The sequence below is a fragment of the Excalfactoria chinensis genome, chromosome Z (genome assembly GCF_039878825.1).
Source record: "Excalfactoria chinensis isolate bCotChi1 chromosome Z, bCotChi1.hap2, whole genome shotgun sequence".
Taxonomy (NCBI): Eukaryota; Metazoa; Chordata; class Aves; order Galliformes; family Phasianidae; genus Excalfactoria; species Excalfactoria chinensis.
The window spans coordinates 48,723,998-48,751,080 of record NC_092857.1 but is presented as its reverse complement, the minus strand read 5'-3'; the positions used below and the strand labels follow the sequence as shown (position 1 = coordinate 48,751,080).

At 37.9% G+C, this 27,083-nt stretch overlaps 1 protein-coding gene across 1 annotated transcript in view; it reads left to right on the top strand.

The window, feature by feature from the left end:
- EFNA5 (ephrin A5) overlaps nucleotides 1-23,222 on the top strand; it is a 206,458-nt gene extending 183,236 nt beyond the window's left edge. Inside the window, exons 3-5 of the mRNA XM_072360538.1 lie at nucleotides 13,539-13,604; nucleotides 14,009-14,089; nucleotides 18,972-23,222. Of these exons, the coding sequence (XP_072216639.1) occupies nucleotides 13,539-13,604; nucleotides 14,009-14,089; nucleotides 18,972-19,093 (269 nt within the window). The 3' untranslated portion in view covers nucleotides 19,094-23,222. The remainder of the gene's footprint in view (nucleotides 1-13,538; nucleotides 13,605-14,008; nucleotides 14,090-18,971) is intronic.
- The last annotated feature ends 3,861 nt before the right edge of the window (nucleotides 23,223-27,083 follow it).

Genomic DNA, 27,083 nt, shown 5'->3' with positions numbered 1-27,083 from the left:
CAAGCTGTGCCTTTGCTGGCAGGGGAAGATTTGCCTGAAGACTTGATTTAGTCAGAATCAAAGCATCCTGCCACAGAAATCCTTTTTTCAATTACTGCAGAAAAGGCAGCCAGACGGTAAATGTATTAACATATTAAATAGTAAGTAAAGGAGGCTGCTGACTTCTGCTGCATGGGTTTTTGTGAAAAGTTGATATAAACAATGTCTGTGTACATGTGTGCATGCATGGCTAGGAATAAACATCCACTATTATTCTGATAGTAAGAGATGTGACGGATACTCTAGATGTTCCTGCTTCTCTCTGCTGCAAAGGAGTGGAGTCTGTTCATACATCTATCGGTTTCAACAACAGTTTATGCATATTTTCAATTTGCAGAGTTAATTGGTGTAATATTGATGCAGCTTCTGTTGAAATCCTAGGAAATAGGCCTACAATGCAGTATTTCTGAATAAATTGATGCATTACATCTTCTTTGTATTCATGGTAAGGATTTCATTTCTTTTTTTTTTTTTTTTGGTCTCCTACCAAAAGTCAATTTTTGAAAGACTGATACAGATCTTTTTTTTTGTAGGAGTGTGATTTTGATCCACGCTGACACAATTAGAAAACAAATCCATGTTCCTTCTTGCGATAACAAAGTTAGCTTCAACCTTCATTAAGATGAGTAGCATATTCATCATCTGTGTGCTTCACTGCCATTGATGCACAGTCTCCATAACATATGGCTATTTCTTCTCCTCAAAAAAAGGAAAAAAAACCTTTCTCTAGCTATTTTATTTTTTTTTAAGTGATTGAATATTTGCATATCTCCAAGGAGCCATGTGGGTTAAACTCAGCATTCATCTTCCGCAGTTCTTAGGCCGCTTTTGGTTTAAGAGTAAGAACTATTGCTTTTATGAAGTGCCTTTTTCTATAAAGTCAGAACCTCACAGCAGTGCACAGAAAGCCAGTGGTATAAAGGAGCTAAGTAGAGTCTTTAATAGAGAGAGCTAGGTTGTAAGTGTTTTTGTTCCTACAGAGCAGATAGATTTGGTTCCATCTGTTCCATATTCATAACAAAGAAGCTCACTTGCAGGAGGACTGACTTCCTGGGAGTAGCATGGTAATGATCTTTTCACCACAGATTGAAAGGATCTGAAAATGGTCACTTCAGCTCAGCAGAAAGCAGCCAGTACTGATAGTGCTTCAAGACTGATATTTTTCCACAGCTCTGTTTCAAGATTCATGTTTTTCTGAAAAAAGCAAAACAAAAACATAGACCGTCATCTCTGCATCCTGCCCCCTGTGTCAGTCCTCCTCCTGAGGAGTTCAGGATGTTTTCTCAAACAAAAATGGAGTGGCATGTTACCAATACAGGGTCAGGTTTTTTTCTTTTTTTTATTTATTATTATTATTTTGGTTTTAAAAGGCAGAAGTAAAAAATTATTTACAGCCAGTCTGGTTTCTGTTTCCTGAACTTTTTTCATGATTTTGTCTTTCTCAGCAAGAAGGTTCTGTGAATGGGAAATCTGAAGTCCACAAAATGTGTGCGAAAGTTCCTTGCTGAGTTTCGTAATTAGGATGCTCCAGTGCCAGCTTTGATTACACACCTCGTAGGCTTTCAAAAAAACATCCAGCTTGATCTAAGGAAAAAAAATGTTCTTGTCTCTGCAGGATATTTCACAAAGGGAGAACAGAAAAATGTGGGAGTGTACCACTAGCACTCTTACTTGGCTAAAAAACAGATTATCCAGTGACCCCTAGAAGGTGAACTGCAAGTTCACAGAGATCTTGAAAATAACACAGAATGGGAAGGATCTTTGTTTGCTTCTGGCTCTGTACAGCCCCAGAAAGAGAATACGGGATGGACACAGGTTTGCTTTTGTCCTGGCTCGAAATCCACCCTGTTGCCCCCATGCTCCCAGGCATGCGGTGCCCGAGGCACAGGCAAGCAGTAGGCATGTGTGTCAAACACACGTGTATTTGCAGATTTGTTGATTGCCCTCAATCCAAAAGCAAGATGTTTGGTCTCAGACTGTTGTTTTCTGTTATATTTGGCTGGGAGTTTTTTTGAACGCTGTTTCACTGCAGTAACTTAAGGAATAAATACCTGCATTTCCAGTGTCTCTCTTCCTAGCCAAGATAAATGGGATTGTATCCAAGCTTCTGTGGAGAAACACAGTACACTGACCCCACTTTTGAATGTGAAGGAAAGACGAACCTGGCATGCAGAAGCATGCAGCTTTATGCAGGTGCCAGAACTGCATCTAACGCAGATATTTCAAGCATGGGTTATCAAGAGACTGAGATACAAATATAAGCAGATCCCCCTGGTAACAGCAAATGGAAAGGTTATGCTCTTTGCTAACAGGATTGCTCTATTGTGACCAGGCTTGAGATATTTACTGATAGGGGTGTAGAGGTACCATTTTAGGCACTTAAATGGAGCAGTGGTGGATGCTGTGTGATTAAGAGTAGTGAATTTGATGGAGGTTTTGTCCACCTCTTTAAAGTGAAACAAGTGTCAGGAAGAAGGTGTCAACTAAATGGTTTTATGTTATCCCGTGTTTTCTATATGTATCTATAATCATAGATGCATGTAGGAGGCACCATATGAAGCTGCTCACAACTTGAGTTATGCAAGTTCTTTGCTGGTCAGCAGGTACAAAGTAGAGGACTTTTCTGGAAGAGCAGTCAAAAAATGCTTCTGTTGAGGGAGCTAATGTTGCAACAGTCTAGAAAATAAAAGCTTGTGAGATACCTGTACTGCTCAGCAGTCTGGTGAGGTACTCGCTGCTTTTAGGAGCTGGTTTCCAAACCACATCGGGTTTTGAATCCCATTTATGGAAGAATGAACACATACATATCTAATTTTGAGTTCAGCTGGGAATGATCACTGGAAAAAGGGCTAAACATCCTGTGGTATACATTAATTTAAGAAAAAAAATAGCTCAGAAGGAAATGATTTGTGGCAGAGAAAAATGAAAAGTTAGCAGTCACATGGGCATTTCAAACTTTCCCACAGTGACACTCTGCAGTCCTTTTCCAGTATAGGTAAGACGCTCTTATTCCTGCTGAGGAAGAAGCTGTCTTTGATGGGGCAGCAGCAACACTCTTGTAGGTGGGTTTTTTAAATGCATATTTTGGAGCATGTGTGTGACCTGTGGCAATGAATGCCAACCAAATAAGTGAAAGAACAAAGCAGTGGACTGGAAGCTGAAAAACTGCTACAGCCCGATATACTATACAACTGTCAGTTAAAAAGGAGAATTCAGCTTAATGTGTTCCAGAGTGTTTTGAGGTGTAGCTGGCGAGTCCAAAGGCTAAAGAAATCTTTTTGAGGGCTAGCAGACAATTTTCTTTCTCACGTAGTGGAGTTCAATAGTCCCTCTGTATGATTTGAACAAAAGGCCAGTTCACCTTATAAAGATGACCTATTACTAATGTAGTGCTTGCATCTTTTTTTTTTTTTGCATTTTTTTTAGTACTGTCACAACCTTGAACCCTGTATGGTCGGTGTACTGAAACTGAAGATCTCTGCCCTGAGAATATTTATTTGCCAGAAACAGGCTTGAGTTACAGTGGACTATCATGTGCTTAACAAATTTAACCTTTTCTACTTAATATCTGTTTTTAATCCTGCTCAAATTTGGATTTATCTCTGTAAAAGCCAACTGTGCATATAAAGGCATTTTTTTGTGAAAGCTCTGCCAAGCTGTTGTTAGACCTTTGCCAACAGGAAAGAGCCTTCAGAAAGATGTTGAGCAATGGTATTCTCTGTAAGCAGTGCTTCTGCATAGTTTCAGACATGCATGTGTACTCGAACACGTTCAAACCTGCATTATTCTCACTGTTCCTCTTCATTTTAAATAATAACAAAATACAGCCCACGGTCTGTGCTTTTTTTCCAAATTTCCCTTGAGCCTAAGGCAGCTTCTTGTAGGTGTCTTCCTGTCTTTATGTCTGTCCCCACTTCCCTATCCATGAGAAAGACATAAACAAAGAATTTTGTTGCTTTGATTGGGTGACTCAGCAGAAGTAACTTCAAGTCCTTGCACTTGTCACACTCCTAGCACAATACAGCATTCATAATTACTTCTTTATTTTTTTAAACTGACAGAATTAACAAGCATAGCACGGGGAAGCTGGAAATGTTTCTAAATATTTTAAAGGTGCTGGCAAGCCCATGAAAATGAAATAGAATGGAATGCTCATCTCAGCTTTAATTATAGTGTCAGCAGTGGTAAAGCTAGACATGGGTAATATGAAGTCCATTAAAGTATATGAGGTTTAGTAACATGATACAATACCCACAAATTCCATGTGGGTGAACATGTTGCTTTAAAGATCAAAAAGAGGAGGTAATTACTAACAAGGCTATAATGTCTCTTCAAAGGATTTACTTATGTCTAGTTCTTAGAGATGGAAATTAGCAAAATGGATAGCCTGCTTGAAGAAAAACATTTTATTTCTAGTGATACCAAGGGAAAATCAAAGCACAGAAGTGCCTAGGAAAAGTATGAGGAGGATATCTTGTTCTCTTAAGTGCTCTATTCAATAGTATTAACTTGTTTTATTAGCAATTTACTCTAATACAGTCTTAATGTTGTACAATAACTGTGTTTGTTTTTGTTAATGCCATTGAAAACAATAATGAGATCCAATGATTTTTTTTTTTTCTTTCTGGTTAATAATTGTGTCAGTTTATTGCAATAGAAAAGTATGACATCAGCTATCTATATTGTGCTAGTGTGGAAATCGTAGCCCTTATTTTATTGTATGTAAAGGAGTTTGCATTTATGAAACTTTCTAATAGGAAAGAAAGAAAATGCGTCAACAGGTACGATCTTTTCTTCAGCTCTCCTTCCTTATAATTCACAGGAGCTTTGTGCAACTAAAAGTCCATTCAAAGTAGGATATGCCTTTCATTTATTTCCAACTGAGCTTTGTTTGTTCTTTAATGAGGAGAAACATGGCAGCCACAAGACAGATTCACTAGGAAACCCAGACTGCAGTTAAATAACCACTTTGCCCCACTTCATAAACAAATGTAACTGTTTCTACTTTTATGAAAGAAAAAAAAAAATCCTCTGCAGAGCATTACTGAGATAGGTTCTTGTTTTGGTCCAGGGTTTTGTTCAGAGGGGAGCCTCAGACAGGTTTGTGGGGTTTTTTCTTTCTTTTTTTTTTTTTTTCCCCCAGCTGAAATGTGTGCTTTGTTATTCTCCTGTTGTGAAGTATATAGAGTGCGCCACATTGTGATCATTTCGTGTTTTCCTGAACTCAACTGGACAGTGAAGCTTGGTAGGACAGATAATAGCATGACTGTAATAAGCATCTGGACTGGATGCAAACTGGTGCTAACTGCCTTGGCTGAACCCTCAGCTTCTGCTCACCTCTGGTACCCAGGGGTGTGAAGGGCTGGACCTGGGCCTCACTGAAGTTCTGACTCAAGTACATCAGCCAGACCAGTGAAAAATAAATCTTGTCATTAAATCTGGAGCAGCTACGGGCCCTTTTAGAGAAATGCATAGAGGGCTAGGCCGTGCTAAGTCCCCTGAAAGAAAAAATACTGGCCAGGTAGTTTAATTTATAACAGAATGTTAATAATTAATTAAACTGGAAATTACATGGTTTACACCACTTTTCATGCTGGATTTGTTGTCTACTTTTCTTGTTTGTTTTGTTTTAGTTTTTGTCTTGTTTTGTTTTGTTTTGGTGGCTTTTATGTGAAATTTACTTTCGGTCTTTGCTACCTTCAACCAGATATATAAGATGCAGTGGATTATAAACTACAAGAAAAAATTATGTTCTTCTTGGCTAAGCGGTTGCAGTGGGACAGTTGATTCAGCATTAAACGCTAACACAGAAACTATGTATTACTTTCTTCTAAGAACTCACTAAAATAGCATTTATCTGACGAGTCATTTCCATTTGCTAGGCTACTTTTAGGGCATTTAAAATATATAGTCACTTATGTTATAAGCCATAATAATCTGGTATTTCTATACTAGTGCAAATGTAGAGTGAATTAATCATAAGACATTAGAAAATAAAAGCAGTATTTCATGTTAGTTGTGCATGTAGCTTTTCCTGGGTCTTTCTCCATTGCTGTACCCTTTGGAAATTATATTTTTTTATCAAATTCAGAGCATCCCTCCCTGCATGTGTGTGCATGTATCCATACACAGGTATGAGTACAGAAACATGGCATGGTTGCTTTTAGCTTCATTTTGTGTAGATGCAGTTGAGCAAGAAGAAAGGTGTGAAACAAAATGTTCATTTATGTACCCTTGTAATACATTTGATTTCAAAACTTCATTTGCAATCACTAGTATTGTAGTATTTTTGCATCTGTTAAGCCGTAAGCAATAAGTACCAGCCATGGCCTTGTATTTGCTTATGCATTTATTTTCTATAGTAGTTTGTGTTGGTTTTTTTGTTTTATTATTTTATTTTATTTTATTTTATTTTGTATTTTCTAATTATTAACAGATGTCTAGATAAAGTTTATTTCTGGGTGAGATTCTGTCTCCGACAGCTTGAGATTTCTGAGTTTTTAACATACTATGTAATTTTTTTTTTCTGCTATTTCATTTTGTGATGGCTAAATACAGAGAGATGGTAGACAAGACATGTGGCAGTAGCAAATATTCAAATAAATTCAGTCATAATTTACTCATGAAGTGTGTTCAGTTGTTACGTCTGCTGAATGAGCAAGTCATGGATGCTCAATGTTTTTAATCTTCCCAGACTTAAGTCATGTTTATGCTATCAGTACAAAGCTTTGCAAGTATGCTGGAATGAGGAACAGATAGGCAGAGACCCCTTTCTTTAGTTAAACTCATGGACTGGTGAGTCTGGGATTTCTATAGCACTGTTATTATCTGTGTTTGATTTTCAGTTTTAACACTCACAGGGAGAAGATAATCTGTAAATCCTTCCAGATAGCTTCTCTTTTAATTAATAAATTTGAAGTCCCCTTTGCTGTCCCTACATATGGGTCTGACTTTATATATGCGCACGAAGGAGTGTTTTATTGATTCATTAAATTCTAGCTGACTTTTTCAGTTGTACCGTTTATGCAAATTTGTAACTTTTTTTTTCAATCTACACAGTGAGAAGAATATTAATAACTAATTCTGCATTTACCTGGCTAATTTACATACATTTGTGTTGTATGGTAAATCACATGAAAACCTACAGGGGAAAGGCTCAGCTCTTCTAACAACTAATAGGCTACTTTTTCTTTTCACTTGCACAAATTGAGAAATATTGCCTGTGGCAAACATAATAGAAAACTGCATTTTTAATGCTCTCACACATACTCATTTCTTTACAAAGAAAGGAGCAGATGACTGTTCTTAAAAATAAAACTTTCTAAAGCTCTGTAGCTGACACAGGATACTGAATGCTAAAACACTGCTAGTTGGTGGAATTATGATTTGCAGGTTACATAAGGTTACGTGGATATTGGATTTGAATAATGGGGGTGGTATTGTGCCTTAAAGGGCTGGAGGCATATCACAGCTGTAAATGTTTTCTCCTGAGGAGATTGTCTGTAGCATACTAGACAAAGAGAGCGGAAAGGCTGCATAAACATGAGTTTCTGCTTTACAGCAGACAGCATCCTGTCTTTGGGGTTGCTGCAGGTTCTCTCTTAGTGGTGATGACAAAAGCTGCAAGTGCAGTCCTTTTCATTGGGCAGTCAATGTTAAGTGTCTGGTCTAGCTGCATGCATATGGTATCCCTTTTAGTGCACTGGGGAAAAGCTCAAAATTAATTCTCTGTCAACTTCACCAATATTTCTGTTTGGTGCTTGTGGTTTGGAAGCACATACCACTGATAGGAATTTGTACAGTACACAGATGATGCTGCTAGGAGTCCATCTGCAAGGAACTGAGGAGAGATTTCAGTGAGATCTCTCAGGTCTTCTCTACAAGTGGACCAACCCAGTTTATTGGCCATCTTAGGAGAGAGTAGAATAAATAAAACATTCACTTAAGGAGAAACTGACAGAAATCACAGCTTTCAAAAATATAGAGAGAAGTGAACAGCCTTATCTCCACAGTTTTTCACAGGCACTGTTTATAATCCTTCAAAGAACATTCCAAGTGAACTGGTAATTGAAACGTGAAGAACAAAATAGTGAGAGAAATTATACTCCTTTGCCAGCATAACCCCTGTACTAAAATGAAGGTGCCATCTGAGTGACTTAGATAAATGAAGCATTATTTGTACACTGAATGGTTCCAGTTTTGCTGTCTAATAAGGCCCACAGCGGGTTGTGGCTTGAATATTAAATATATTTGTAATGTTAAATGAGGATTTGAATTGCACTCATGAATTAATTTTTTATATCAGCACTTGCATTTCGGTAAAAGGTGCGATGTTATAATTAGAAAACTAAGAATGAGTGAGGAGACAAGCAGAGAAAACTGCTGATTAAATGTGAATATCAGTGAATAGGATGGTTGAGACATTTTTTACATGTGGCATCTAAGTAACTTGCTCTTCAGGTAGAAAGTGAGCCTTAAATTGGCGCCAGCCAAATTACCAGCTGTCTCAGGAAAGAAACCTGTTATGTGTGGCTTTTGTCACATGACTAGTAGGTACTGATAACCACATTACTTTTAAAATTTCCATACCCTTTCTTTTTTGTGCTTTTTTTTTTTTTTTTTTTTTTTTTTTTTTTTTTTTTTTTTTTAATTATCCTGCTTTGTAACCTGATTAGGTCACATCTTGGTGATTCCTTTAAAGATATTTTACAGCTTGACAAAACAATTTAACTGAAAATCTCTTGCCAGGAAAAAAATAACCAACACTTTTCTACATATATTGCTTTTTGTTTTCTGTCTGTGGGTCTCCAGTAGTTATTGAATAACTGTTAAGCCTTATTGGCCTGAGGAGGACTTTATTTTTTATTTATATCTAATATATTAGTGTTGTACCATGCGATTTGTAGCAGAAAACTGCTTGGAAGTGAGTGGGATGAAGGGAGACAGATTTTTTTATTATTTTTTTTTCCACATTTAAATATAGCTAACAAATACTGAAATATTTATGGTTTGGCTCTAGATGAGGCAGGAATCATTTTCTTCACTCCCTTTCCTTACAGGGTATAAAAGTGGTAGCCAGTTCAGAGAAAAGAAATTTTCTATTCTAATTTATCATTTACTGCCATTTTCGGTTTTAGCTTGGCTCTACTCCTGTGTGGTGTAGTTCAGTCTGTGTATTTTTTTCTATTTTAACTGATGAATATAGAACTTTCATTGCAAGAATATAGAGATCATGACTTGAATTTCTTCTAAATCATTAAATTTTTATAATTACTGAGGAGTTTTCACATGTATTTTGATTTCTGAGAGATTTTTACAGTGCACTTCTTCTATCCAAGACTGTATGTAATCATGAAGTGTAAGATGTGATGAGGCAGACACAGGAGATTCTCATGAAGTTGCCATTAGGGTAGAGGGAGTGAAAGATCGTAGGAATTAGAATGAAATCATAGGAACTAGCAACAGTGCAGAGTTCTTCTGTTTTTCTTTGTCATTCTTAATGACACAAACTAAACTAGCCAGACCTTTTCGATTCTTGTATCATTCATCAATAAAAAGAGGATATAACCTCTTCTGCTCCTTATAAGGGGTCTTTACTGAAAGGATTCTTTTTGTTGTGCAGCAAAATTTCATTTGCCTCTCCCCTACCCCCAGGAATTTCGATTTTTGAAGGAGAAAATGTTACTTGGGACAGTTTCCATTAGCATCAGAGGTTTCCTATTCTCAAAGCTGGCCTCTATTTTATAGCTAATATCACCTTTAAAAGGGCTAGAGGCTAACTTGGTTTTGTGCAGAGACGAGAATGACATTTCTTTTTGTATAGGTGAAGAAAGGACATTTTCTTGTAGCATAGCTAATTTCAATGGAATATAACAACAGCAGCAAGAAGTTTAGCTGAAAAGGAACTTTAACAGACCCCAGCAGGCAAAGGGCTGTTTCTTTCTCCTTTACAGCATCCAGAAATATTTCACTCTTGAAAGCATGCAAGAGTTGTAGGGAATTTACCAGACTCCATTGCATTGGAAACCCATCATTCTTGGAAACTGAAACACCTTAAAACCGCTGAACATTCTGCTAATACTAATAGGCCTGACCTTAGGTCTAGAAGTAAAGACTTGAATTTTTCAGTTTGAACTGATCCCTGAATTTTTCTCTAAAGCATCAGCTTTTGCGAGATCTGAGCTACATCATTACTTTCTTTTTCTTCCAAAAAAAAAAAAAAAAAAAAAAGAAAACAAACAAAAAAAACCAACCACATTTGTGGTTTTTTCAGTGATATGCTAATACGTGTAGCTTATCCCTTCCTATGTGTTGTTTTGGTCATTTGGTGTTTTCTCTGTAGCTGTTAATCAAAATGTTAGCCAGTGGGTCACCCTGATTGGGAGATTTGTGCTCTTTAGCAAAAGTTTGTCAATAAAGCTACTTTTATGTAGAAAAATAGGACTTTATACTTCAACTTGGGTTTAAGCTTCAAGGCATTACCTACAAAAAAGCACATTTAATGAGCACTCTTGGCTTTCCTTAGTAGAGTGCAAGTGTAATGTGCCTAAAATTCAGGGAAAAATAAAAGATATTCAGCTTGTTGCTGAAAGAGGAAGAAAAAAATGCCCTAGCTGTTGGCATTATAAATTGGATGCCATAATCTAAGAGTCAGGTTTTTCAGAGGACATTGGTGAAAATATTGCAGAATAAACAAAACAGGGAAGAGAACAAAACAATACTGACAAACTGCAGTGTATGAGAGGGCAGGATTGATGACATTAGCAAACCTGACTCTGCTTTGTGAGTGATACATCTGGACTTACGGGAAATAGTACAGATTGCCGGTGTTTTTGTTTTAAGATGAAAAAGAGAACAGAAGAAATAAAAAAGGTATTGCAGTCACCCAGCTTGGCAAAAAGGTCTTAAATTTCACAGGAAGGCTGAAGAGGTTGCACTCTTCATCATCTTGTACTTGGTCACTGAGGCAGATGTGAGAGCAGAACAAAATGTCTTTTTTCTTAATTATTATTATTCCCTCTGAAGGAGTAAAACACTGTGGCTGAAGAGGAGTCTTTCTAGTTTTATTACTTACCATTTTTCATAAATCACTTAGAGTACATAATTTCCTCAGAGAAGAAAAAAGCACATTATCATACTTAACATTAAAAGTGCATCAGTTTTAAGGATGATGAATTAAATGCAGCTGATAGGATTGCCACAGGACTGCAGTTCATGATACAGCACATTCTATGCAAAGCTATGTAAGGAATGGTAGAAGAAGGAAGTGTAAGCAGAGGACAGATTTAGAATTTTTCTCCCATAGAACATGGCTAATCACCAGCTCCCGTTCACTCTTAAGTACGTACAGATATTGCAAACACGTGTAAACTTTACATATAGCATTCATTTTCCTTTTTTTAGGTGGACTATTATTTGGTCCTAGCTATTGTAGCTTGTCAGTGCTAGTGCTAACAATGTGTTCCGATAAACACCAATGAGCCCAAACATGTTTATTCTGTGGATGATGTAAGTAGCAGCATGTAAACATCAAACTTAAAATGTGCTTTTGAATAAATGTGGATCCTGATGCACTTCTGAAATTCTTAGCAAGAAGAGCTGTTTATGCTAAAATTACTGCATATTTTCTGTTTTGGCCAATATCAGAAGTGTTGTTTCCACCTTTATGTTAGTAATATGGTAATAAAAGAATACTTATCTTTTGAGAAATCAACAAGTGCCTGTTTAGTCTGAGCAAAGCATTTAGCCAGTTGCATATACTCAGTGAGGGCCATGGAAAGGACACAATTTCCTGAATGTAACCACAGAGTTCAAATATTGTGCCCTAAATAACACACCAGTTACCGTAAATGTCAGTAGAGGGAGTTTTTCTGACTTTGATTTAGTAAGAGCCTACAGCAAAGCCAGCTGTTAACACTTCTTAACTGCTTGTCATTTTGAAGGGGGGAGCATCATTTCTACACACTTTTGTCTTTTGATTAAAAGAAGGAAACAATTTTTCAAGCACTTCCCAACAGGTGCAGAACAAAAGCATTAGCTCTATTTGACTCTTACTGTGCTCCTTTTATTTGTGTTCCTACTGAATTTGCTAGTTCTTCTTGGTAGGAAAGAGCTGATGCCTGCCTTGGAAACATATCATCAAAGTCTAAGGGAATTCATTTAAAGTTATTTGAGAATCTCTTCAAGCTTGAATTTGACATGTAGACAAAGAGTGTGTGTTCATATGTCTTTATGTGAATGATTTCAGCTATTTTTCAGTGAAATGTAATTAAAAAAAAAAAAAAAAAAGAAAAGAAAAAAGAAAAGAAAGAAAGAAAAGAAACAGCAATAAACAAAACAAACATCTTATTGGTCCAATCATCTTCCATAAATCCAGACAGCTTCCAATAATTTCAGTTTTCTACAAAAAAAGCAACTTGTGCCCCCGTGTCTTATTTGATGGAATAGACTACACAATGACAATGAAATAAAAATAACTTCAGCTGCTTCAGGAAGTGTTTTCAGGAATAGCTTTTGAAGACTTTACAGGGCTGAAATAACGTATCCGATGATGTTCTTTCACAAGCAGAAAATTGCATGCCCAAGTCAAGTAGCTTACTATGTTTGCCTGTGATTAGGTATTTTAAGGCAAACTTCCCAAAAGGAAGTTTTCACAGCAGCAGTTGTTCCTGGGAAATAGTAGGTGATAATGGTAATACTGTATGTGTGAGCTTTTGTGTAGTGGTATGCATATTTTTTACCCCTCCTCCCCCCTCCCCCCCTTTTTTTTTTCCCTCCTCTTACACTAAGTATTCTTCCAAAGAGATGCTTTGAATGGCAGAGATGTGGGAGGAGAGAAATAAAGAATGAACTGATTTGAGAATGTTTGTTAACACAGGGAACCATATTTTAACTGGAACAGAATAGGGATTTTCTCAACAAAGGTGCACATATTGGAAGAATACAGAGTCTGTTTTTGTGGTGGAACTTAATAGATGTATTTAATGGTGTGTGTTTTTACTTTAGTGGAAGTGGGTCCGTATTTATATTTTTAACATTGTCAACTTCAGCATCATTTTGTCAGTTTTCCTTCATTCCTTTTTGAGTTGCTGAAGTCTATGCCCTACCATTTCAGGACTAGCTTTCTTGTAAGTGATCTTAATTATTCTCAAGTGTAATTTTTCAAAGTAGACACATGCATTACAGCAGAAACCGTATTAAACTGTCTCCTGAGAAAAAGGTGTGAAAAGGTGAAAGGAGATAATGAAACATTGTGAATATCATTTACTTCACTTCTTTCATGAAAAATAATCGAAAAAGGGATTAGAATAAAATCTGCAGTTCTCTCACTGCCTTTGTCTTATCTGGCTACTTTACACACTTGAAATACTTACATGCAGAGGCTGAAATGTAGCCAGCTCTTCGAATGCAGGGATGATAAGGGATGTTTGACTGTAGGACAAAGAATCATATGCATTTTCTCTTACTCTTCCACTTCTCTCGTTTTTCTTCATTTACAGCTTCTGCGATCCCAGATAATGGAAGGAGATCCTGTCTAAAGCTTAAGGTCTTTGTGCGACCAGCAAGTAAGTTCCTTAGAATAAGCTTTCGAGGGTGGCTTTGTGGCGCATGCTCTACTGTGTGGTCTGGTTAACAGCAGTATTTTTTTATTATTATTATTATTTTTATTTTTACTGTTAAATCTTGTGTATCTGTTCTGTACAGCAGCATTTGTGTTATTGTTTTCACGGTATTTCCTTATCGTTTTTCATAAAGCTATTTTTTAATTTCATGGCAATTGCTAACTTGTTGTTTCTTAAACTGTTGTACCAATGGAGGACTGGCATTTGGATAAGTGCCATAGACTATAAAACATAAATATGCTTAATTATATACAGTAAAGAGAAAAAAAGATAGAAAAAAACAGAAAGTGCAGAGTTTAAGGGTGTCTCACTAACATATTTGGCTGTTATCTCTATTTTTGTTATAGACAGCTGTATGAAAACTATAGGTGTTCATGATCGTGTTTTCGATGTTAACGACAAAGTAGAAAATTCATTAGAACCAGCAGGTTAGTATGCTTAGAGAATCTCTTTTAACAAATGCGTGTATCCTTCTGGTGCTTGAGTACTTCTTTTCTTCTACTCTCTGCATGCTTTGCATGGTATAATTGCTCTGCTTTTGCTTGTTTCTAGCAGTGCTAATATTACATGTGGTATATTTCCTATCTCCTTCTCTAATGCAAGGGAGGAAAAGTGTTGCTTTCCTGGTTGATGTAGCTTAATAAAATCTAGTGTGTACCAGAATAAAATTTTCACCAGTATCCTAAAGTCACGTGTCCATCCAAGCCAAACACCCAGCATGCTGACAAACTACTCATGTTAGTAACTGAGCCAAAAGTCTTAAAGTCAATGGTCACGCTTCTTTTGTTTTGTGGTGCCAACAGACTTTCAAAGAACCACTCCTTATTTAATGTTAGTGCATGAAACAGGCATGCAGCTGTTAGAGTTAGTGTTTAAGTAAGAAATCAGTCCATTGAAATTACATAGGCTGAGTATTGTTTTTACGTATGTAAACACCTGCACATGCAGCTATATATGAATTCATACCTTGGATATGGATCTGGGGGATTTTATTTTGCTTGGGTTTTTTTGGTTGGTTTGTTTATTTATTTATTTATTTTTGTTTCTCTAAAACACTGCCTATAATGATAAGAGTAATGCTTGCTTTTACAAAGCCCCTTATCTGCCTAGGGCAAAGTTGTGTTATCCTTCACGATCAAGCTGTGTGGCTCTGTATGGGAAGTGCATGTATATGGTTCTGTGACTCAAGTCTATGACAGATAGGAGCATGCTTAATTCTAGGGGTGTGAATAATCTCATCAACTTCAATGGGATGGCTCATGACATTAAAATTAGTTGGGTATGTAAGACAAGTATTTACAATAGTGCTTGCCTGTTTGTTCTGTGTGTAACATGTTGTTCACACATTGCTATATTCAAGCCTCAATAATTAAAATGAACAGTTAAATAAACAAATTATACCAAAAAAAAAAAAAAAAAAAAAAAAAAAAAAGATACATCCGTGATACTCGTGTTGTATATTCCCTGAAGATCAGATTACCCAGCTATTTCTATTTTTTTTCTCTGATGTTATTGAGAAAGTAACATCCCTTTCATGTGAACCAACCTACTGGTGTTTTGCTCTTTATTATTTGCCAGTCCTTCACCTAGAAGGTACTATTTAGGCAAAAGTATTAAGAAGACTTCCAGAAATTATCCAATTTAAATGCTCTACTGTTTTATTTTTTCTTAAATGGAATTTTTGGAACTGTCCTAAAAATGATGGTTTTGAGAATCAAGGATGTTTTCTAAGCAGATGTCTATTCAAGGAAAGACATTTACAGTATAGATGCATTTCCACTTCTGTTAAAAGTATTCACCTTCTACAGGAGGCATTAGGATGATCATCACCTATCTCTGGGTAACCCATGAATCTAGAAACTCAGTGAGCTCTTTTGCACTTTGTGATTTGGTGAACATGAGCTAATTCAGCTGTATCCCTTCTGTTACTGGTTTGCAAAAAGATCACCTGAGTAATAAATGCATAATATTAGTGAATATTCTTTTCTGCAGTACTATTCACTTTCTCTTGAGTGGCTATATCTTGCTAGCAACATCATAGAAACATACCATTAGAATGCAGCAGATGGAAGAAGGAGATTCTCTACAAGGAGAATCCTGAAGTCTGAGGTGAAATATCATTTGTATTATTATGGAGAATAATAACCTTAAAGAGTATGTTTGTGTTCTAAACACTTCAAGTACCAAGAAGTTGCCACTCCTACGGTTGTAGCATTCCTTCCATCAGTTTATTTGAATTTGAATTATGTGGACCAGTCTCCATCAGATGATCTGCCATTCCCAGATCTGCTATCTCCTATCACTGTTTCCTGTTATTGGATTGTTAGACTTGCTCCTGCCTTGGTGGATCTCACTGCATGTGGTGTGTAATGTGTACTAATCCACTTACCTCTGGAGCTCACCTTCTACTTGTGTGCTCTCCCCTGGCCTGCCTCTATCTACTCCCACAGTATACAGGAGAATGGGGAAGCAGGGGGATCACGTTCAGCAAATTACTTACTGCTACCAATCTTCTGAAAAAGATAAAAAACATTTGTGTGATTTTTTAACCTCTCTAATTTCACTGGTTTTATTCAGAAATCTATAGGAAGATGATTTGTACAGATCACTCTTCTTTCAGAAATCACTGAAGAAAATGGGCTCATGCCTATATTCTCCTCTTGTTCCTAGAACAAAAATTGCAGCTGTGCATACCTGGAAAAATTATACCTGAAGCATGTGATGTAAAGTTATGTGATCTGGAAAATTCATGGCTGTCAAATTAAATTTTCTAATTACTGCTAGCATTCCCAGTCTTTAGCAGTGACCTTCCAGATTTTACTCATCAATTTTGTCATATTTGTGACTTGTCTTCAGTGTTTAAAATAAACCCAGACCTTCCCCTTAAGCACTAAAGATTGTGTCTTATTACAGCTCTGCACCCCAAGGAAAATCATTTTTGTAAAGTGATTTTCAGAACCGCAGATGAAATGTGTGCTCTAATATATGAGCGCAAAGAGACCTTGGGACTGCATTGACAGAAAGCCCGAATGATTTCTTGAAAGTAGTCCCTTAATGTTACATGAAAATGAATTCTCTTGAGACAAATGGCTTTATAAAAATGGCATCTTAGAAGATCTCTGTATTTTTAGTTTAATAATTTTTTTAGTTAGGGCTTTTGGGTTGATTTTTAATTTTTATTTTTTTAAGCTGTAGCCAGTGTTCCAGTTGTGCCAGTAGCTGAGAGTCACAGAAAATTAGGATTTATTGCTGCTTTACACTAGTTCTACCCATTGTGTTTTAGTACTGAATCATGGATGTAATTAGGACAAAACTGTTATCATTCTGTGCTGCAAATTCAGACTTTCTTGCAATTCTATCGATGATGCAGGAAGCAAAAGACAGTTCACATCTTTTTCCCTTGTAGTTTAGTTCATCGGTGATGAGTATGCTTCCTAACTGAGCAGAGCTGACTCAACATATATGAAAGGATATAGAGCTGACAGTAGGGCATGGATACCATTCCTTGTACCTTCTTAGAGTATGTTTGAATTGAGAAGCTGCTCCTGTGAAGTACTGTATTGCCATTGCAGTGCCCCCAGAGCACAAGAGTGTAACAGGTGAAATACAGAACAGCCTTTGGGTCTGACAGCCACCAGAACTAGTGGTTTTAAATAGCCCTTTCTAGACATTTAATTGTCTCTTTCTTGCAAATGTGAAAATGTTCTCAATTGATCAGTGCTTGCCTTTCACACTTTTGCCTTAAAAGTACTGAGAAGATGTTGATAAGCCTGATGCAACTGTAGCATCAGTGCTGAACCAAATGTAACAGGTTGTTAATCCAGGTTACTGTGTATCCCCCAATGAAATTGGCCTGAGGCTGAAGAGCCTGTTAGTCCAAATACTGCAGAGTGCTCTACTTTGCTTCCGTGCTTGGTGTCAAGAGTGTGAAGGGAGCTTGTCCCTAACTAAAGCTAAGTAGCATGAGAGGCTCTACAGCAGTGCTGTGTGGTGATCCTGTTGATGTGACTCCATCTTCCCTTACTGCCTTTAATTGGGGTTGCATGGCTCTCATCCAGTGTAATCCTGGCAGTGTAGTCTGTTGAGATGGGAGCTACGAGATAGATATATCATAGGTATGTCAACACTTCTCTTAAAATGGGGAAGCTTATTACACTAAGTAGTGAGATACTGTTAATTTTCCTGGAAACTTAAGCACCCTAAAATAGCTTTTGAATGCATTTTGAGGCCACTTCACACTTCCTAAAATGGTTTAGATCATTTGTTCATTTAGTACTAGGAAAATTCAAACTCAAGACTGGCTTTTTATGGCAAGCCTCAGACAGATTGCTCTTAAAATATTTAAATTAGATAGCTGTGGATATGAAGGATTTTGCAAAGAAAAGCAGCACACCTTTAATAGCCCTGGAGTTGAATCTGACTTACATTTTTTATGATACAAGTTGTATCTATAAGGCTGATTTTTAATTGAAAAAAAAAAAAACTCCAAATCTTTGCTCAGTATCATGCATTAAGTGTTTTCTGCTATTTTCTTACTCTCTTCTTCCACTAACAAGTGAGTGTGTTTTCACAACTCAGCAGTTTTTTTTTTTGTTTTGTTTTGTTTTGTTGTTTTTTTTTAATTTGTTTTTGTTAGTTTTATAAGCACATATTTCATTCTGTATTTTGTCTACTGTAGAAAGTAATCTGCCACCTATGAAAGTTTGGGAAGTGTGTTTGAAAATCAGAACCTTGTCTTAGCCTTTGGAATATCGTTTCAAGAGAGAGAGATTTGCCTCATATCCCCTGCATACCCCAAAATGCAGTATACTTCCACTAAAGTGGAAAGTGGAATGTAAGTGCTTGCATTTACAGGCTGCCATTTCACATTCAGAAGCTGAAATCCTTAACTCAGTAAGGGGATTAACATCTAAATTAATTCTAAGCACGTGCAACTCTTCTTCATGTCCTTCTGAAATCAGGTGTTTTTATTTAGCTGTCTCACTATTGACATTGCTATCTAATGAGCCATCCAAAGCTGAAGCTACCGTGTTTTATTAGAGGAGGAATCTTTTATTCCTCAGTCTGCTGCAGTCAGACTTACTTTCTGCTGCTGTGGTCTTCAGTGGGAGTTTTGCCAGTAAGAAATGCAGGACTTGGCCCCAAGTTGGTTACATAATGAGGTATTACACGGTTGTGAAAGTCAATGACAGCACAAGGTTCATTGCCCTATTTCATAAAGGCACTGAAATCTACTTACAGTTGTCGGCTCAGTGAGAGTTTATTAAGGATGCAAAATCTCATTGGAATGTATGCTTTCTATTTGAACAGATGATACCGTACATGAGTCAGCCGAGCCATCCCGTGGTGAGAACGCGGCACAGACACCGAGGATACCCATCCGGCTTTTGGCAACTCTATTGTTCCTCCTGGCAATGCTTTTGATATTATAGCACAGTATGCTCCAGCAACCTGTCGCAGAAAATTTCAGGGTCTTGGAACATCAAAGATCCACCTAACTGCTCATCCCAAGAAAGGGACTTTATTGTTTTTGCAGATGTCAAATCGTTATTTTTCCCTTTTCCCTTTTCTTCTCCCTTTTAGCCTGAACTCAGCAAAAATTTGAAGGGGATAACTAGCTTCAGCACCCATCCCTACCTACCCTGTGACTTTCTGAACCCCTCCATACAAATAAAAGGACTCCAAATGAAAATGCCAAACTATAATAGTGACACTAGTGATTCTTATTTTCCTCTGCATTCTCCTTTAACAAGTCACCTCTGTTAGCTCACTGTGTCATCCGAATGTAGACAAGGAAGAGTAGTGGCAAATACAGTCAGTGGAGGATAAGCAAACTGAATGAAAGCCTAGGAGAGTTTTTCTCTCCAATACAATATTTATGCCTTCTCATTCAGCACTGTAAGATCATCATGCAGGGCATTGTATCACCATGTCAGGACTGGAGGGGAAATATTAAGAGCAGATACAACACCATTTCCTCCAGGAGTTCCAAATGAGCAGGCTTCTGAAAGGGAAAGATGATGTTTCTTATAGGACTGTCCTGAAACACCCTTTTTGCTGACAGGTAGAAATGCTGTCTTTGGTGAGAGAAAGATGTTAGTATTTAGAAATGTTAGTACACAGCTGGCAAGGTCAGATTTAGGAAACTTCACTGGGGGTGTGAGTGCCTCTGTTATTTCGTTTTAAGGGGATAATGCACACCGGGTTATTTTATTTTAAAAGAAATCACCGTGGTGCTAAATTTTTTTTCTTGAAATGCAGAGGCACTTTTGAGAATAAAGTGACCTTCCCCAGCGCTGACTTAGTTGCTGAGAACCTTAGATGCTGCTCTGGGTGTTAATACATGCTAAAAGAGAACATTAGTGGCCAGAGGAATCATATTTGGAACACAAGATCTCCAGTGTGCTCTTGATTTGTCTCTCCTGCAAGTTCCTCAGTCATGGGAATAAACCATGAGTAGCAGAAGTCAGGACGGTCTAGTAGCATAGTTTGGTGGGGGGAAAGAAAAGAAGTGTGGAATGCGAATTCAAGTGTTGATTTTTTGTCTTTTCCCCTTCCAGCACAGTTTGAAGAGTAGAGGAAACGTGTTTATCAGCCAGAGATAAACTAGATGGGCTCCCAAAGACTTAACAAAATATTTTTTTAAAAATCCACTAGAATAGAAAATACATTATTTAGATATACTTTATGCTGAAAGTGAGTATATATGCTTGTCCTATTTAAACATGTGAGAAAAGTGGTAACCCTTGATGCAAGTAGGAAATGATACTGTCTTGTTTGATGGAATTGGGAGTGACTCTGTTTAGGTAATCTGAGCCTTGGCTAAGGTAGAACTTGGAAAAGTCATTTGCCAGGAAGTGCAAGAGTTGGGGATTTTTTTTGTCTGAGCTACCATGAAATTTGAACTGCTAAGCATAATCAAGGAAATATCAGGCAAAGACTGAAACAAAACGTTTCTAAACAAAAACTGTGATAATTAAGTTAAGTGTGAAACAAAACATGAAATGCGTTCAAACTAAACGGGGTTTCTCTATTAATTCTGAAGAAAACCTCTGTCATAACAAATCTGAGTGGTACAAATAATGGGCAATGTTTTATGAGCATTCTTTTTTTCTTTTCTAATGAAGAAGAACTTTACAAAAGTTGTAAGCAGCCCACTATTCAGTTAAGAAGGAAAGGGGGAAATAAATCTAAGATTTTTAAGGTTTTATTCATGATTAACCACAGTCTGGGCCTGCCTGATGTCATACAACAAAGTTGTTGTTTCAGGGCCTTTTCTTACTGTAGGAATGTAGGAAATTTCCTCTATTGTTAAGTGCACAGAACAAAGACATAGAGTCTAAACAGTGAGGTAAGTCACCATCCCATTACGGTCTAGTTGGTACTTTTTGCTCTTTAACTTGGATGTGCTTGTTAAGCACACTTATAATTCCTTCAGGTAGCAAGTAAAGAGGATGAGGTGAGGTTAATAAATAATACGCCTTATCAAATGGATTATTAACTGGAGTACAGGTAATACCGCATGATAGTAATCATACTAAATGATTCATAGCAATTGCAGGCAGTTATAGCAGCAGTGCCAGTCTTATGTAGAAATGGTGACTTCATTTTTCATCCTGTGTCTCTACATGACGTCAGAGTTTGAGATGTACTCTTGTCCACAGCAGACGCTTTTCATTTGTAGTGTTTCATGTGGAGTTCAGCGCTCCACGTTATCACAGGGCCCAGCTGGGTGGATGAGGGACAGCGTGTGGGTGACCCAGCTGCAAAGCAGATCCTTGTGCTGCCAGGGGTGGCCAGAAGACCACAAAACACTGTCAGTTTGGCACATGGTGGCATCAGGCAATTCCAGTCATAGCAGTAAGAGCTGGTGGGTTTTGTGTTGGGATGCAAATCTCTGGAGGCTCTGAATGCAAACATTGGTGCCAACTGCTAAGAATTTTCTGCTTCCCTCCATCTGCCCCTTCTCAAGCCCAAGGGACTGATTCTCCCAGCCTGTGTGGCTTATTTACCCCCATGACCTGCACTCCTGGCTGCCAAGGCCATTGCAATGCGAAGCAGGGAAAATAGGGATCAGTCAGTTTAGTGGATACTGTGTATCCTTTAATAGGCAAGGTAACATTTCGTGTTAGTTTAGAATATTGTTTTGTACTGTACTTACTTGGATGGCGAAGGAAAGACAAGTAAAACTTAAAGCTATGTTCTTTAAATTCTGTATTATTAGCAACCTCTGTTGTATATAGTGTTTGATAATAAAGTATTAATTTGATTCTTATGTCTTTTGTAAGTGAGAACAATAGACTTTCAGGATATTAAAATCATGCGTTGATTACAAGACAGAGCTTTGAAGCATCAAGTGTGATCATGGCTGAGAACTGAGAGACAAGTGGCCATGACACTGCAGCATACAGGACTCATCTTTGGAAATCGTTCATCTATTGCAAATCTTCACATTGTCAAGACCTGGAAAACATGACTTTTGGTGATCAGTGTTTTGTCCTCAGTGTTTAAAGGTCTAATGTTGGAGCCCCATGGTTTCTGTGTTGGTTTTTGTTCTTTTGTATCCTGTTTGTTTCTAAAATTGCTTTGGGGATATAACAGCTCTTCTGTTCATTTGGTTTCTGTTGTTGTTATTTAGGTTCTTGCTTTTTTTCCTTTATTCCTTCTGATTTTGTTTCCATGAGTAGGTTTTTGTTTTTGTTCTTGTTTCTGTTTGTTTCCTGAAAGGATCTTGCCAGTGTCATGTGTGATATATACATACTTGGTTCCAAATTAACTAGAAACAAATTTGGGAGGTATTGAGAGTAGATGAGTAGATTGTTTCCTTTCCTATATAATTATGGAAGGAAAATGGTTGTATTTATACCTGTTGATTCCCACCCCTACCCTCAAAACTGAATTTTATCCATTGCCTTGTGAGAGCAATGGCTTGGTCACTTTCAGAGATTTAGAATACTGTGTTAACTCTTCCCCGCCTTTCATTACACTTGGATTTTGTAATCACCAGTTTTACTATACAAACCTCTACACTTCTTTCCCCTTTTACTGCCCTTCCTCCTCTCCCCCCCACCTCACTCCCTCCCTTTTTAATTTGGAGCTGTGAATGGGCAGATCTGTTTCTGGCCTGGCATCACTGAGTTTTTCCCATGCATTCGCCCTCGAGCTTCTCGGATGTGAGACAAATCTCCCTACAATAGGCTTGCTGCCATTGTCTGTACAGTTTAATAGATGCTGGCATGTTGGAGGTTACCCATGAGTCTGCGAAATCCGCTTTCCATGCTTACTCTTGACACCCCCATTGAAGCCACTCATTGTGTATGCATCTGGGTATGAAAGTCCAGCTCAGTGTGGTCCTGTGCTTGTACTGCCCTGCTTTGCAGTTTCTTTGCACTTATTCATTGAGTGCTGTTTTTGAAATGCTTACATTATATGAACCTAAAAGAAAATGTAAAAAAAAAAAAGGAAAGGAAAAAAAAAAAAAAGAACCCCGCCCCATAAGATCTGTATTTGTATATACACGTGTCCGTACAATTATACTTAAATAAAATTAAAGATTTTCATCATTTTAATTGGTTCTCTTAGGCTATATTTTTGTTCATTTAATTATGTCTTTATTTTTGGGGCTCTTTGTACCTATCTTCCATTTTTCTGTGGGCAATGGAAAGCAGTGAGGAGTATGAGTGGGAAAGTGAGAAGAATGGCTGACTACCTAACTACCTAGAGGTGTAACTACCTACATGCTGGCTGATCTAAACTCTGGCAGCTGTGCTCTTCACTTTTTTTGTGTGTATGTGTGTGTGTGTGTGTGTGTGTGTGTGTGTGTGTGTGTGTGTGTGTGTGTGTGTGTGTGTGTGTGTGTTCATAGCTCTTCCAAATACTCAGGAGAATAAGGAACTATGCCAACCAAATCTGGAGCATTACTTGGTTTCCATTGTTTCTTTTGTCATGCTCTGAGCCTTCAAAGCAATGTTCCTCATTCTTCAGGGTTACAGTTGTTTGTATGGCCAAACTCTTGCTTCCTGAGGAACAGAGGCAGCCCCAGGTGTGTGCACAGTGTAGTTGCACATTGTGCCTGTCTACCCTATATTCCCCTCTGACTGACCAAGAGATGTGCCTGGAAGTGGTTTGAAATCTTAACAAAAGGGATGAAAAGGGCTAAGAGTGGCAGGAGTTTAATGGATGGGAGAATTTGAGCAATGGTTCTTCTAGAAGGAATGAAGTGCTGGTGCTGGATATTTCTTCTTCGTTTCATCTGTGCTCCCTGGGGCTGGTGTAGTGCCTCAGAAATGTGCAAGACTGGACTGAGCATGATTTGTATTTAGGACTGAAATGTGAGTCCTTAGCAGTGCCTTTTCACTAATCGTGTGATTATAGATACCGTGGTTTAACCTGAGAATTTAGGTCATAGAAGGTGGGAGATGCATACCGAAACCCATAATACATGCACCCTGCATTCAGAAATTCACTGTAATTATAACTTGTTAGCATTAAACTCACCAAAAGCTTTTTATTGCATTTAATTAGTTGACAGAGCAGTAAGTACTAATTATAACTTACTCTAACCTTCTTTATAGATGAGAAGTGACAGCTTGGTGAGAGTAAAAGTGTGTGCAAGTATTTCATCCAAAGAACAGATCCACCAGACTTTCCTCTGGAGTTTCAACCAGGGCAGGGTTATAAGTGACACGTGTTCAGTATGTCTTAACATAATAGCCATGTCCAGAAAATATCCTGCAGCCCGACACACTTAATGGCCTTTACTCAGAAGACACTCTGCTTTTGCTGAAGATGGTATTTGATTTCATTTTTTGGCATTAGCGTGAACAATAGGACTTTGTGCTCTCTCATCTTGCCTTCCACAGAATAATTCTGCTCACAGAGTACCTCTGAGGGCATTCTTAGGAATATTCAGGCATGCATCATACCACTACGATATGGTTGTGTGCCAAAGTGGCTTTATTCATTCAAAACAATGCTTTGATTTATATAAGTTAGGGATGTGGTAGCCAACTGGGATGGCTAAAATTTTACAGGCTTTGAAAGCAGAGGATTGAAAAGTGCCTCCTTCCTTGTAACTTATTGGGTTTTTTTGTTTTTGTTTTTGTTGTTTTGTTTTGTTTTGTTTTGTTGTCATTTTAATTTACTCTTAGTAGATAGTTTAGTTGGAAACATGGTTTAACTCTGTATTATAAATGTGGGCCTAAGAGACCAGATCAAGACTCAGTCACTGTAAAGGCTGCTCTTGTACAAGGCAGCAGCTCATGATTGTTTTTAGCATCACTTCCATTGGATGCAGTAAATTAATGCAAGCTGAAATAGTTCCAATTTAAAGGTACTGTAAAAAATTTCTCCTAGACTTGATAGGAGCTTTTAAAACAAAGTATTTCTTAGATGCAAAAATATCCTTTCAAGAAAAATCAAAGTACTGCAGAAATACTGAAAAGGTAAAGCTTTTATTTCCATTGCTTCCCTCCCCTCTCAGATAAATCTGTGAGGTGAGTTATATTGTCAGTCATATTTAATTCAGAGGGATTCAGAAAAGGACAAATCTTGCCAACACTTGTGATAGTTCTTCCAGCAAGTTCTCCTGTCATGTTTACTTGATGACTACAAATACAAGAAATTCCAGGGAGGCAAGCTAGGTATCTAATTTGAGGGAAAGAAAAAATATTTTCTCTGTTTTTTTCCCAGAACTTTAAAAAAGTGCACACTTATGTTCACAACCAGGCTTATTAAATGATTTTTAATCAAGTTTGAAAAGACCTCCAAGATCATCCAGCCCAACCATCTACCTATCACCGTTTCCCACTAAGCCATGTCTTTCAGTACAACATCTAAATGTTTCTTGAGCACCTCCAGGCTCAGTTGCTCCACCACCTTCCTGAACAGCCTGATGACTCTTTTGGATAAGTATTTCCTAACGTCCAACCTGAATCTCCCCTGGCACAATTTGAGGCCATTCACGCTCATTCTATTGCTAGTTAAGTGGGAGAAGAGGCCTATCCCCCCCCTTGATAAAGCCTCCTTTCAGGAAGTTGTAGCGAGCAGTGAGGTCTCCCCTGAGCCTTCTCTTCTCCAGACTGAACAATCCCAGCTCCCTCAGCTACTCCTCATAAGACTTGTGCTCCATACCTCTCACCAGCTTCATTGCCCTTCTCTGAAGATGCTCCAGGGCCTCAATGTCTTTCCTGTAGTGAGGGGCCCAAAACTGAACACAGTACTCAATAAGTTGCCTCACCAGGGCCGAGTATGAGGGAATGCTTAGTTCCCTTGTAGTACAGCTGTGAAATATTGAAAAGAAGGTTTGTCTTTGTGTACATGCTATCTTAAGCTTATTCTTTCAGTTCCCATGTTCAGAGCATGTTCTAAGTGCTGCTTCAAAGTATGCACTTGCTTATCTAGTAATATGCATTTTTCAGTAGCATTTTCTCCTTTTTTTAACATTTCTTTATCCACGGATAAAACTGCTGTTGGTGAAACTGAATTTTTTTCTGGATGGTGTTTGTGAAAGTAAGGGCCTAATAAATGAATATGTAGAAGCACAGATGTGTTACTTCCATTGCTGAGGAATAATGACTCCTCTTACTCTCCAGCACTTGCTGTATCTTCACTAAAGAGAACTTCGGCTAACCACTGACCACTTCGACTAAAAAGTTTAGGAAGGATTACATTTAAATTTATTTATTTTTCTGTCTGATTACTTATTTGTTTTATTTTTACCCATGACAAAGGAAAAAAAAAAATCTAGATATGATGCAACAAAAGCAAAGCATCAGAGTATCAACAATGATATACTGACGATCTGTTCCTTCTGTAGGAGGGTACTGGGATGAAGCAGAGGACTACATATTGGAAACAGCTTGCTGCCATCCTGCAGCACCAGTCCTTGCCTGAAGGTTAGATGAATCAGACCCTAGGCTGGGTGTGAAGGCTTCAGCAGAAACTTGGCACAGTGCTCTCCCATTGTGTATCTCAGTGCTTCCCTTTGGTACGAAGGGGATGGAAAATGGGCCAGTGGGGAAAGAAGGCAGAGCTCGTTCATTGACAGACAGCCAAGCAGCTGCAGTAGGAAGTAGACAGCAGACTTTACGTCAAGGAAAGTGGGTACTGGTGCAAATTGTCCATGAGTCAAGGTCTTACTTGCTAGTTGAAAATAGTAAAAACATTAAACAGAAAACACGCAAGGTGCCAGTCTGTGCCCTCTATAAGCAGTTCTCCAAACAAGCGCTGTTCTCATGGAAGGGAAAGATTTACCTTTCTCTTAGGCCAACATTGAACACTTTTCAAAAGCTGCAACCATTTAAAAACAGCGAGTTCACCTGACCACTCCTAGATGGGAAAAGCTTGAAATCTTGTGCTCTTCAGGTCTCTTCCTGGCTGCACCTGGAGCTGGTGAGATTTTGCAGTATCAGGCCCTTGCGT